This window comes from Anneissia japonica, unplaced genomic scaffold (assembly GCF_011630105.1).
Source record: "Anneissia japonica isolate Jap-2015-1 unplaced genomic scaffold, ASM1163010v1 scaffold288144_len532060_cov191, whole genome shotgun sequence".
NCBI lineage: Eukaryota > Metazoa > Echinodermata > Crinoidea > Comatulida > Comatulidae > Anneissia > Anneissia japonica.
In genome coordinates, this window is record NW_022734328.1 from 200,256 (window position 1) to 214,075 (window position 13,820).

A 13,820-nucleotide genomic window follows, 5' to 3' on the forward strand; every position below is an offset into this window, starting at 1 on the left:
ATATATATATATATATAAAATGTAACACGTGAAGAATAGAAATATATAGTCCCTCATATATAAGCAATGTTGTATGCAGATTGATTTAATATAATATATAGGTCCGATATGCATATGGAGCCTATCATAATGAATAATTAGTTCGTTAAGTAATGCATAAACATGATCTGCAAGAGTAAAATGAATTCAGACACGGTTCATAAACCAACATAAACAGCAACTGGAAAATGCAGTAATAGGCCTGTATAATTATATGTTCGAAAACAGAAGACTAATCTGACATATAGAATGAAAACAAATCTTTAAAATCTCAACCGGGATTCGAACCCAGGGCCTTCCGCATAAAATGGAATGGCATGGGTCTATTACTGGACCACGAAGCTAATGGTGAATACAAATGCCATTTGTGATCGAGCACCATAATCAATCAATCAATATGTACAGATTATCAAATTTTGCTTGACAAAGACATGTGAGATGCCTATGTATGGTTATGATGACATCACATCCTTTCCATATATAGACACATCATGACTATATAGGCCTATGGGCATACGTCAGTTTTTATAGTTTGGACAGAGGTTTTTGCCTCAAGCCCCAGGCGACATGGCGCCATAACTCACTTATGGATGAGAGAATCAGAATATCTTATAGAAATGGCCAATGTAAAGAAATCTAAGCACAATATCCTTTTATAAATAATAATATATCATGGACATAGGCCTAATAAATTGGTGCCACTCACTCCAGCCGATGTTCAGCCGGCACGTGGATGAAATCATTTTAAATAGCGTCCCGTTGTATGTGTGCATGCGTTAGGGTGAGTGGATCTAATCGTATATGTCACTCATCTCAGTATTACACATATCGCTTGACCTTTCGAAATTATGACACGTCCTAGACCTACTTTGTGGGACATAATGATTGGAGGCATGAATCTGGCGAGGGGGTAAAAGTAATATTACCCATTTATGTGTAATATAAAGGCCGATTTGGTTTGTATCGAACGAGTTAGCGACAGGCGGCCGTGAGCAAAAAAGGAATCACTATTCAGGAAGGCATAATACTGTACTATTACTCTACCGCTACCGCATACCGCTGTCGAGTTCATACTTAAATTGTATAGAGGTAAATGAAGTATACGTTGGCTTGGATACTGCTGAGATGCTGATCTTGATTCTTGTGTAATATAAGAACAAGATAAGAATATTTTGAGCCTGAAATTGGATGAATTTAGAACACTGAGCCAGGGTAAAACTTTATTCGTTTAAAAAAAATTGACACATAGATTTTGACATATAGATTAATATATATATATATATATATATATTATATATATATATATATATATATATATATATATATATATTTATGGATATATATATATATATATAAATATATATCTACTTATTTATTTTATTTATTTATTCAGGTATAAGAACATAAAAAACAGTCAGCAAATAGAAGACTGAAACGAATGAATTTATGATATGAAAACAAATTCAATAATTAATCTAAGATAAATACAATAACAAACTTACAATTCAATTACCTGAACATTTAAAAAGATAACTATACAATATTAAATTTTATAAAAAATAGAATAGATATAAAAAATAAATATACCAAGAGGAACTGAGAAAAGGGGATCATATGTACAAAATTTTCAATTTAAATACATTAGTTACTAAATATTTTATAAAAATTATTATTAAAATTATTAAGGTTATCAAACTATTATTAATTACAAGATTATTAAAAACTTACATTAATGACAAAATTTAATTTTCATTTATATATATATATATATATATATATCAATTATAGTAATATCATAGTCAATTATAGCCTATGCATATTTATATTTCATTATGTATGGCTTACATTTATAATATATGATAAAACACCTTCTTCCAGGTCTACACCACTTGCCATTGTTGGTTGATAGAAACTAAATATTGAGAGGTTACTACTCGGCCTAGCAACGTCTGTCAAAGATGACCTTCTAGGCGGCAACGGGGATAGCTTATCCCCCTGCTTATCCTCTAACAAGTGCGAAACGTGTTTGTCCATACCTCGAGTCGTCCCTTGGTTGGGTTTAAATTAAAATGACCGCTGTCTCTCCTTTGTTCTTAATATAAATTAAGTACAGCTTAGCATGTATCCTTGTTTCTGAATGTCTAAGTCAACAAGTGATGTCAAGTTTAATTACATAATACCTGTAAAAGTGACTTAAAATGTGCACATTTTCTAAGTTCACATGAGTCACTTTATTTCAGGTAGACCTATGTATTATTATAGGCAAACTATTTATGATTGACAAGATAAACTCTACTAAATCCTAGGATATGTATCACTACGTCATCTTGACACCCTTAATTATAACATGACCTTATTCGAGATTTTCCAGTATTACCAACGTTCTGATATCTCAATTCGCGTGGAGCTTGATTCTGCAGTAGGATTTAGAAATACTTAGTCCATTTCCTATGTTGGTTTTGTCAGTCTTTCAGTCGTTGATAGGGCTTAGTTCACTGAACCTAGGTATAGAGATGTCATAGAAAAAATTAATAATACTACCGCGACATTATTTCTTTCGTTTCGATAGTTCTAAGTCTATCGAAAATGCAAAGTGGGAGACCTGAAGGCCTAATTCCGGGCCTAATTCTCTGTTTACTTAGTGTGCTTTTACAACTCAATTAGGCCTACATTTTGATTTCCGTCATTTTTATTTTCGATTTATATCATATAATGCAAAATTGTTATTGGTTGATTGAAATACAGTAGCCTGATTACCCTTCAGTGCGCTTGTGTAAAGTGGTAACTTCTACCCAACGACAACCTTGAAGACACATCAATTTTTCATACAGAACAAATGATAGCCTTACACCTCACGAAGTAAGCCTTTAAAGGATAAAATAAAAAAACAAAAACGAAAAATGAGAGATGAAAGTATGTCTATTTCAATAATTTGAAGTGTTAAATTTATACTAAATACATAATTTCTGTAATATTAAGCCCCGATTAGCAGTTACTGCCAATTCTATTTTCAAGCGCCCTCACGGCCTTGATATCATGTTTGTGCCAGGACAGAAGCATGCAGTACGTGGTCAATTATTGACCACGAATTATTGTGTTACAAGTACCTACTTGGGAATTAAACATTGCCAGGAAATCTGCAGTACAGTACTATGAAAAGTGTAATTTGTAGCCTGTATTGTATGATTGACACTGAATACGGTATACTATATAAACTAGGAGTTCACACAACAGGAACAAATCACCGGAAATTATATAGACCTATAATGCCCTTTTTATAGAAATAAGCACAACATAAAAATAATCAGATCATGTTTTAATGTGTAATGCAGTAGTCCATCTGAGTACGACACAAAAGACCTAAATAGGCTTTCTCAATATGCCTATGAAAATTTAACCAGTGGTTTTTAACATTCCAACTTTGATTTCTTTTGCGTATAAAAAACTATGTTCAATTGAATATCGGTGTATCGATCGTAATTTAATTAAATATTTAGCGATCAAATGCGGCAGGTGAGTCACACATGCCCACCGCTCGAATCCACTCGGAAGTTTCAAAAGTTTTTGCAGCTTAGCGTCTTCACTGTGAGATCGTGCGATGTTGAGTATTTGCTGCCACAACGGTTCAGGTTCATCAATTTGATTGACGTTCGTTTTATGACTCAAAATAAAAATCTCACTTTTTTTTTCTAGCTGGAAATATGTTGTAACTTTCAACAAGTGAGATGATATATAGGCCTACTTTTTATACATAGGCGTGAGTAGTCCTAAGTATAGTAGGCTTAGGTATGCTTTACTGCAAACTGGGTTTATATATACATGTCTAGCCTGTACCGTATATAAATATAGGGCCTGGAGCTTATCAACTAGAGAATACGTAAATGATAAGAAATGCTATATAATAGAATATAGGAAGAAAATTTGGTATCATCATATCAAAGAGAGTAGTACAATGAAGTTCTTTATCAGTAGTATAATAATATAATATATGTATTGTATATAATCCATATATGGACTGTTATACACAATAGGAATAATAAATGTTTCTAGGAGTCATCAAAGCTCTAAACCTGGACCCACAGCCCAAGAGGTTGTGAGAAGTGTAGTGCCCGGATCAACCATTTGGTTCACATTTTAAAAAACAATCAAAGGTTTAGGTCTAATAAGAGAACAATATAGGAAAAAAGCACCAATTTATGAAAATACATTTTCAGCTGTTCTAGCTGGGACTAGTACTGCATCCATTCAGTAAAAATGGTTGAAAACCCCATCTTTGGTCTCTGTCTTTGCCCTTTTTAACATCATGATTTATGAAATCGTTGGAAAAAAAATCGGAGTCAGGGTTATATAAGCGTTGTGTTCGTCGTCAATCAATAGAAAATTCAAAATACTGTTAAGTGGAAAAATAATTGAGCTCTCCTTTCGCCCACCGCTGAATCCACCACTGAACTCATAATATTTATATTTATTATTCATACTAGATACTTGTTTGGTTTATCTTACTCCACTGAGGGCGTATATCAGTTGTATGAGGGGTTGCCTTCTTCGCTGTATTTGTATCTGTCTGTAAACCGGTATAGCAATAAATATATAGATACAGGTATGTAGATATAGTAGTTATAGTATAGATACTACATGTACTTGTACTTGTACTTGTGATTATTATTATTATTATTATTATGTTATTATTATTATTATTATCATTATTATTATTATTATTATTATTATTATTATTATTATTATTATTATTATTATTATTATTATTATTATTATTATTATTACTGTGTAGATATAGATAACACCTGGCACTTGGGTTTCAAATGAGGGCGTTGCCAAAACACGTATTTACTGCTGGAAAATGCCCTGCTTAAAAGTTTGATAGATTTGTTGCGGTTTCAAAAGCAGTTGGAGAAGTCAGGCTGCGAGTGGAAGATATAGTCTTTATTCAAGAGCAAGGGGCAACACGGATAAAAGCACACTTTAATAGTGCGAGTTTTATGATGTTGAGAATACTTTAAGCTATTCATGCACCGTTGTATACATACATTGACTTGTTAGAAATTTATTATCGGCAGTTAGGTGCCTTTAGTACGGTCCAGACAGTCCACTTAGTTCATTCTTCCGTTCTCTATCCTGGGAACCCAGCATCTGCTATACTCGCCGTGAACCAACACCCACAACCGATTTGTCACCGAGACTTCAATTCGTCTCCTTCTTGTCTTGAATAATAAACAGTTAAAAGCTTGTCAGTACTCTTATTATTTGTATTGTTCACATGTAAGAAGACAAACAAGAAGGTTTCGCGTGTCTTCTGAGTGATAGTTATCGTACATATTCAGAATAGGCGCTAAAGAATGACTGTCTCCCTAGAGAGACCCGTGAAGACCCAGATGTAGCCGGCGAAAGTCGGTCACCCTGCTCAGGTCTTTGTAATAATGCAATGAACACTGCGCACATACACAATGCGTCCAGTAAGGACACTATAACAATGATAACACAGCCAACTATTCACCTCGGATGTAATAATACTTTATTCTTCACTATTATATACAATTTTCAATAAAGAAAAAATTCAAAAGTTTATACCACAATACACATTTTGAGAAACACTGACACGGTTCACACGCGTTCAATGACCTCGATAATTTGTATATCGTTTTTTAAACATTAAGAATGATGTATGTAAGCCTACATTTGCACATTTCCCATTTACAAGAAGGGGACGTTATTTATTTATCCATGTTAAAATCATATTTATCACCAATAAGATAAATCAAAATAAAACATCGAATACTGTTGCAGAAATTTATACAAGACATAATTTACTACATAATTTAAATATGGGCCTTGCAGCCCAACTCTGTAAGTGGTATCACTTAAATCAACAATAAATCCTCTATAATATCACAGAGGATATCGCCACAGGAACTAGATCAGCACCAAACTTGGTCCTCTTTTGAGTAAAGTCAGTGAATATAATACAATTGATCTAATGCACCGGCCCATCGGGAAATATATTTATATCATCAGAAGGTGGGCTCGGTAACAAAAGAACAAGAGTCTGAAGGTGCAACCACCAATGAATCATTATTCCATGATTTGTATAAAGTGGCGTATCTAGGGCTAAAGTGGGGGTTGCTAGGAAAGTGAGCGGGATTGCTTGGGTAAAAAAGTTGACAAAATGTCGACTCTAATGACTGGAGTGTGTATTTTTTGTTTAGCAGCTTTTCAGTTGGGTGTTGGGAGCTCAATATTTATCTGGGAGAGGAAGTTGCACCTCAACTTATTTCCTTAGATACGCCACTGGTCGCTTTAAATGAAAGAAAAAGTTAACCACGTCGACCACAAGATTACACAGGCATACAAAAGCAATGAAATCTACTGGTGTCGTAACCGCAACAAATCGCCCTCAACAAAACTGTTTCAACATTCATCGATCATCGAAGTTCGGAGATCCTACCCTGATATATTCTTTGCTCGATTACTTCAAGAAAGTATTTAATTAAACATTCATGAGTGCATACCATTGCTATAAACATGACACTAATGTATATGAAGGAGGTACAACAGATCGATAAACAAGACTTGTGAATTTACAACTTCCTGTCGTTGAGGGCGCACAATAAGAGGGAGCAAAGGGTTACTGTATTATTTGCTGCAAGGTCATACGCTAACCAGTAGTGGAACGATGGCTCAATTAGTTAAATAAGGGAGTCAAAGTAAGTACAAATAATTTGTTCTATGATCAATAACAGATGTACTAAACTACCTAGGCCTATATAAGTGTTCAAACTACGACATTCTTTAGAACAGGTGTTTTGCAAAGAATTAATTAACAGCACAATTAATTTTTAATAGTCGAGTGTAATGAATTGAGTTGATGACACGAATGAAATTTCTCCATAGTTTACTTAATAAAGATTTATGGTATGATATTTTCATCAGCAATTCAATTCTTATTACCACCTTTAACTAAATACAAATTGTTTTATCATTTATTTCATTAAAATATGATATATTCAATTTCCTGTGTGCGCTTGTGAAATCTAAATTCAACACTGTACTAACTGGTAACTAGGTAGATGTATTATAGTACTTTGAATAATGCTGCTACTAGATTGGATGAGTAAAGAACCACACTTCCAAGTCTATAAACGAAGCTGAGAAAAGTTGCTAGGTGAGAGCTGGATACGAATCTGGTAGGTACAGTCAAAGAGTATAAATAAAACAAGAGAGCCAACAACGCTCATTGAGAGCGTAAAAAAACGATACGCCCTACGCAGCCAGAGCGTAGGACGCCAACTAACGTTAGTGGGCGTCCTACACATGCGTGACGTTTTTACGAACGGGACTTTGCTCTTTTGTTCTATTTATACTCTTTGGTACAGTGGGCTAGAACATGTAGTTGTGGCGTTGGAATGTCCTTTTGTACACTGTGAGTTATATTCGACCATTTCGCGTCAATAATGAAACTGAAAAGTTAGGTCCTGTGGCAATTGTTTCTCTGCTGATGAGGCTTTGTCGGTTGTTGCTGCCTGCACAAGTTGCGCGTAAACTTTGCCAGAAGTGCTTCTGTTATTCTTCACATCTCGGTATTTTTATTTTCTGCAAAAAGTGAAAATAATATTTCAAATAAATACGATGAATGCATTTGACGGAAATGTTCGTTTGTACTATCGATTCCCCGGTTTTCTGTGTCGGAAATCGTGTTGTGATCCTTATATTTATTTAAACTTATTCTAAATGAAATAATATTTAATGTCACGTGACCCTCGGAATACTACCACCCACATTTTATCAGGCCCTACCTATTACCACTTTTGGTTTATCATCGGTAAAGTAATACTGTCACTCTAATTAATCGACAGTAACTTCCTGCTAAATATGTTGACAGTTTGATAAAAAAAAAACATTGATGAATGTCTAAATGATAACTAACCATTGTCCCCTTGCCAGTTAATATGCTTGTGCCAATTAATATCTCCCCTTGAAATTACAACTTTATATTAATAACTATAAAGTTTTTGATTAATATGAAACAATGGATTAGAGCTTTTTCCGAAAATTTTAATTATGTCTGAGCAAGTATGTAAATAAATAAAAAGAGTCCTATATATTGTTGTCTCAGTTTATGTCTATTTCAAAAAAACCAACGAGACAAGAACTTAAAGCGATATATCAATAACAACAATAATGTTCATCAATATGATCAATATAAAGCAATGTATTAGAGTATTTTAAAAATATATCTCTTTAAAGAAAAATGGCGGGACAAAAATTTACCTTTTATCGTTTGTGTACCGGTTTGAACGCTGTTGTAAGTGGCATACTCAATGTCTCATTTTCTAAATGTCCCGGTGAACCACACTCTCCTATAAAGCCAAAAAAGATACTGTATTTAGAACATTTCAAAAAATTAAAAATTTACAAATTACACAATTTATGGCATTGTAGGTTATAATTCAATCTACCAAAACGTCAAAATTGTGCCGACGGACGTAAGAATGTGAAAGCTTATTCTTGTATAATTATATCAGAATTTGACGAAAACATGAAAATGTTAAAGAAAACATTAGATTAAAGTACAATATGGGAATGCAGTATCACAGTAAATACGATTCTATAATGTATTTCAGGCCTAATTATATCAAATACATATCAAATAGTTTGATTTATTTAATATTAATTTTAGGATCGATATAGTGTCTAATGTATTTTTTTTTCCTTTCTTGTATACTATAACTGAGTATACTGTATACTGAATTACTTTAGTATTACACACAATGTTATTATTCGGCGGCCGGTTATTGTTGTCGAGATTAGGCCTAAGTTATTAGATGTAAAGGAAGATGTTTGCTTTGCAACATTCCTCAGGAGTAACACAAAGCAAACGCTGAACTTATTAACAGCTAGTTAAGGTTATTTAAAAACACGGCAAGGGACGAATAGCCCGGCCTAGTAATAGTACTACCGAGTTTGGTTGTAATTCAATCAAGTGAGCGAACAGGTTACTCGTTACAACTCTATACCTGCCGTCGGCACTTTGGTCACCTTTGCATTACTATATATCACGTTTAACAACTTAACATCTGACAGAAAACATGCGCTGTACCTGAGTACATAGGTAAGGTATTCTTCACCATAAGTGTACCTGAGTTTTTGTGTCAATTAAAACCGGTAGGCCTACAATACCTGGACACATTATATATTATATAAAAATATTGTTTAGAGCCAAATGTATACTACTAAGAGTTTAAATCGTTAGAATTAATGTTAAAATCGAACCAGTACATCAATTTAGTTCTATTAAGATTCTAAGAAATAGCAACCAGATAATTTGAAACAATTTCTACGATTCAATTAATCATAATATCTGACACGATATCTGATGAAATATAAACTGGCAGATTCTACACTAACCCGTGTAATATAGATCTGAATATTTTGTTAGCTTGAATTGACAGCTTCTACGTAAAAGCTAAGCCATGTCTAATGAGATATTTCAACAACAATGTCGTGTTTATTTAGTTCTACACACTGTGACTGATCGCTATTCAAGTTCAAATAAATTGTAACATTTTTACTCGGACGAAATCCAAAGTTACCACGGAGTTATGCGCATCGGTATTTTAATTGGTCAAATCAAACTTACATCATTCATTTATATAAATATTTTCGCTTCTGTCTAAATATTCAATTGCATTTATTAATTTATTTTACACGATAACTATGGTTTTGTGCTCGAGGGTTTGTACAATAAAATGATAACATCTAAAAAAATGCGCTTACCTGCCGAGGATACCGAGGTGGCTGGCTCCGGACTTCTTGAGATTGTGACGGGTGTCGGCGCCTTGGCTGTCGTACCGGGGAATCTGTCAGCACCGAGGGGTATTGATGAGGAAAACAATGGCACTCCTGAGCTACTGACAACACACGTAGTGGCAGCTTGGGAGCCGGTGGGTAAGTGGTTCAATGCAGGGTTCATTGACATTTGTAGCCTAGACATCGACAGTGAACCTGGGTACGGTCCATCGATCCAGTGTCGAAAGTTGGCTAAATGTGCACTGTAAGGGTTTAGTCCATGTCGGAAATGATGAAGTCCATGTGGCATTGAATGTGGGGTGATATAGCTTGGAGATTTTCTATCGGGGCTGCTAGAAGTAGCGGTATGTGCTAATGACCAGATTTTTGGTTTTTCTGGTTGAGTTATGTTTTTTGTTTCTTTGCGCGAGTTAATGTCCTCGTGTGTATCGTGTTCTTCTATACAGTCTGATTTTAACGATTCAACATCAGATGGTTTCGGCGAATGCACGTGCAATTCACTTCGATCCCGTCTCCTTTCCTCCTGTTCCATTGCCGCATCTGCCTCACCGATTGCTGCTTTGAAATCCTCTTCCTCAACATCAATTGGTTCATCATCTTTATTATCATCACCTGTAACCGAATGAATCATTGAAATTATGTATAAAATATCAGAAATCTTTCAGGAAAATGAATGCATTTTCTAAAGCATTATTCTAAGATGAATCACCCGAATAGCGAACTCCGGGTCACACACCGTTCACATTCCTAAGTTACCCATGCTTGTACAAACCGAATGTTTAAACTTCTACCGCACCGCGCCAAGATAGGCATAATTGTAGCCTATATCCTCTTTAATGGTAATCTAAAACTCATTAAAGCTTAAACGGTTTTTTGTGGAAAATAAATGTTTGACAAAATATGAAAAGGTGATCTCGAATAATAACGAATGTGAAGTAGGTCATGTAAAGTATGCAAATAACGAAAACACCTGCAAAAGGAACAGTTTACCTTGAAGAGTTAACTCTCACAAAACTGGTGTTTTTTTTTCTAAAAATCGATTCCATAATGATAACTTTAAAGAAGATAATGGTATGTGACGGTTAGCAACCGTGTTGCCAAGAAAAAGGTTTTGTTGCCAGCGGCCATCATGAGTCTCATTAACGAATCTATTCTACGTTTTTTGTTCAATCCATCAACATTTAATTTACGAATATTGCATTTCGACAATCCGACGACGTTATTCGTGTTGTAATGAACACAATTGGTTAAATATTACCACCTTTGATAATAAAATCTACATCGTATTGATTTGCGTGTTAACTACTACAATAAGATGACGGTTGATTGAAGGTTCGATTATGGGCGTAACATGTCCATGCCGAGTTAACTGGAGAGCTAATAGACACGATAGACTTCAAAATATACTGGTAGTAGTGAGCCAATATTTGAATTGTTTACATCGGAAATTTGGAAGCATTCGATTGAATATTAAACAGAAGAATAAATAATTTTCTCGTCAAATAACAGGCGTTCCCATTATTTATATAGGCCTACCTTTATTTAGTGGTAATCAATTACTTTATGATTTTTAATGTAAAAAGTCAGTAAATCGTCGAAAACTGAATTGTTTCGGTGTCTTATTTAAAAATACCAGTACGGTATTTGATCCTTTAAAATTACAAATTTAATTTTTTAATTGATTTTATTAACAGATTTATCACTGAAGCTATCTTAATTGCGGATCGATTTTTAAAAAAAAAACCATAATCATCAAATTGATCAACTTGTTAAAATCTCTTCCTTAAAATAATAATTAGGCCTACTCGTCTTTTAAATCAAGAGATAGCAGACATTCGTATATATGTTTTCAGGCTATCTGTTCTAATTTTCTGCATAATCTCGGAAAGATATTAGGCCTACTTTATATAAATAATTAGAAAAGTGCTTAAATCTGTACGTACCTAATAAACTTGACGTGTCATCTGCGTGGTCTCGTTCCCGGTTTTCATCCGCCTCATCTCCCGAATCGAACTCGTCATCTTTTCGACCATCTCCGCACCTGTTTCTTGGTGACCACGTCATTTTGTTTTCTTTCTTCAAACGCCTCCTGGCATTTGCAAACCATGTTGATACTTGAGTTAGAGTCATTTTAGTTATGATAGCCAGCATAATTTTCTCCCCTTTCGTTGGGTATGGATTTTTCCTATGTTCGTAAAGCCAGGCTTTAAGTGTACTAGTGGTTTCTCTTGTTGCGTTCTTTCTTCGCGCTCCATTTATGTCCATTGCCCCGTATCTGTGAAGTCAAGACAGTTCAAACGATTAAAAAGCACGTTCATACAAGAATTGTTATTATTTAAATCCTCTTAATCTAACCTTTTTCAAACGTTCAGACAAAGTACAAGAATGAACTTTTGTCCTATTTTATAAACAACGTCGAGTATTTACTTTAACAATTGTGGTTTGGTTGGGATTTCATTGCACAATTAGTTCCGAGTTTGAGGATAGATTTCTCTGTTATTATACAAGAAAGCGAACAATTTTGTCGTGGATTTTCAGTAGTAATGGTTTTAATACACAGTATATATGTTCACTACCCATCCCTTTGGGCTATTGAAACTGCAATGAATTGAAATAATTGAAGTTTTCATTTAATTGGTTTGAAATCTAATTATCTATTACACTTGCGGGGTTCCCGCTATTTAACACACAGCAGACGGTTATTAACAAATCATCACACTGTGGCAAATGTACACATACGCTTGCCAGTTTATTCACAAGTTTACTTATAGCTTAATGTACATGCATTCAGATAATTAAACAGATGATGTTAATCACAAGATGTTGACTTAAATAATGCATTATTATACAAAGTAGTGTTTAGTATCGGGTCATCCAGGGTCACGTGGTTGACATTACTACACAAAGAAAACTTTGAAATTGTGTCCAGGCGTAACACCACAATCATCACTTAACCACGGTATAACACACGCAGTAATTGAATGCGTTTTATTAATTTCAATTGTGATAACAGGAGCAAATTTATCATCCTTATCGTATTATTAAACATAATCATAGAGGTCATATCGATATATATAAACGCATCATGCTCCATCGTGCTGTAATAATTAAATTAACCCATAAGCGTCAAATAATAATAATAAGGGCTAATGTGTGAATAGGCATATTCAATATTTATTTTAGGTCTACAGGATTTGGCGAACTAGAATGTTGTATCGCACTGATGTGTTCATCGATAGTAAATTGGCATATGATCATCGTAATTGACAACACGATTTAGGCCTACATCGGTTCACAAATATTCAATGGCGAAAATAATTTAATATTAATTATCACGGCATGCTTGATTTTAATGTTTTAACAGTGCTGTGTTAAAATCACGGAGGTCTCCAAATGTCCCGTGCATAGAACCACAATGTAAAAAGGTACCGTCAGTTTTGAAAGTGCGTTTCATATCGAACACCGTACCGTGCTGTATGGAAACGAAAACAAAAGTACGCGGTTTTTGTCTACGCAATATCGTAGGCCTACCAAACAGTTTAAAGCAAAAGGAATACGAATCAATTTATAGTGTTTAATACCTCCTTGATGTGATTCAGTGTTGATAATTTTATGGGTTTAAAGACAACAAGCTATTTATTGTCGGAACTAGCACGTGCAACATTACTAGTGGAAAACCAGGCCAGTTTAAATGTACTTCAAAGAGGGGCGATGTCCAGAGGAAAATTACCATAGGCCTACAACATTGTTATCCCATCTTGTGTGGACACTCTTCAGCATTTGAACGATGCGTGTCTTTTTATGTCAGTTAATGTTTCAGGGCTTACCTCGTTCACATAATTGGCCCACGGGGTTAACCTTAGACAACATACTTATCGAATGTGCACTAAAAACTACCTGTTTTCTCGTGGAGTCAACAATTGCTTGTTTATTATAATTTTTATAATTGTACTCATAAC

At 34.4% G+C, this 13,820-nt stretch overlaps 1 protein-coding gene across 1 annotated transcript in view; it reads right to left on the minus strand.

Moving 5' to 3' along the window:
* Nucleotides 1-5,552: 5,552 nt before the first annotated feature.
* Nucleotides 5,553-13,820, minus strand: part of LOC117116359 (iroquois-class homeodomain protein IRX-6-like) — a 12,192-nt gene continuing 3,924 nt past the window's right edge. Inside the window, exons 4-7 of the mRNA XM_033260376.1 lie at nt 11,805-12,136; nt 9,829-10,473; nt 8,323-8,411; nt 5,553-7,644 (exon numbers count right to left, since the gene is read on the minus strand). Coding sequence (XP_033116267.1) covers nt 8,326-8,411; nt 9,829-10,473; nt 11,805-12,136 — 1,063 coding nt within the window. The 3' untranslated portion in view covers nt 5,553-7,644; nt 8,323-8,325. The remainder of the gene's footprint in view (nt 7,645-8,322; nt 8,412-9,828; nt 10,474-11,804; nt 12,137-13,820) is intronic.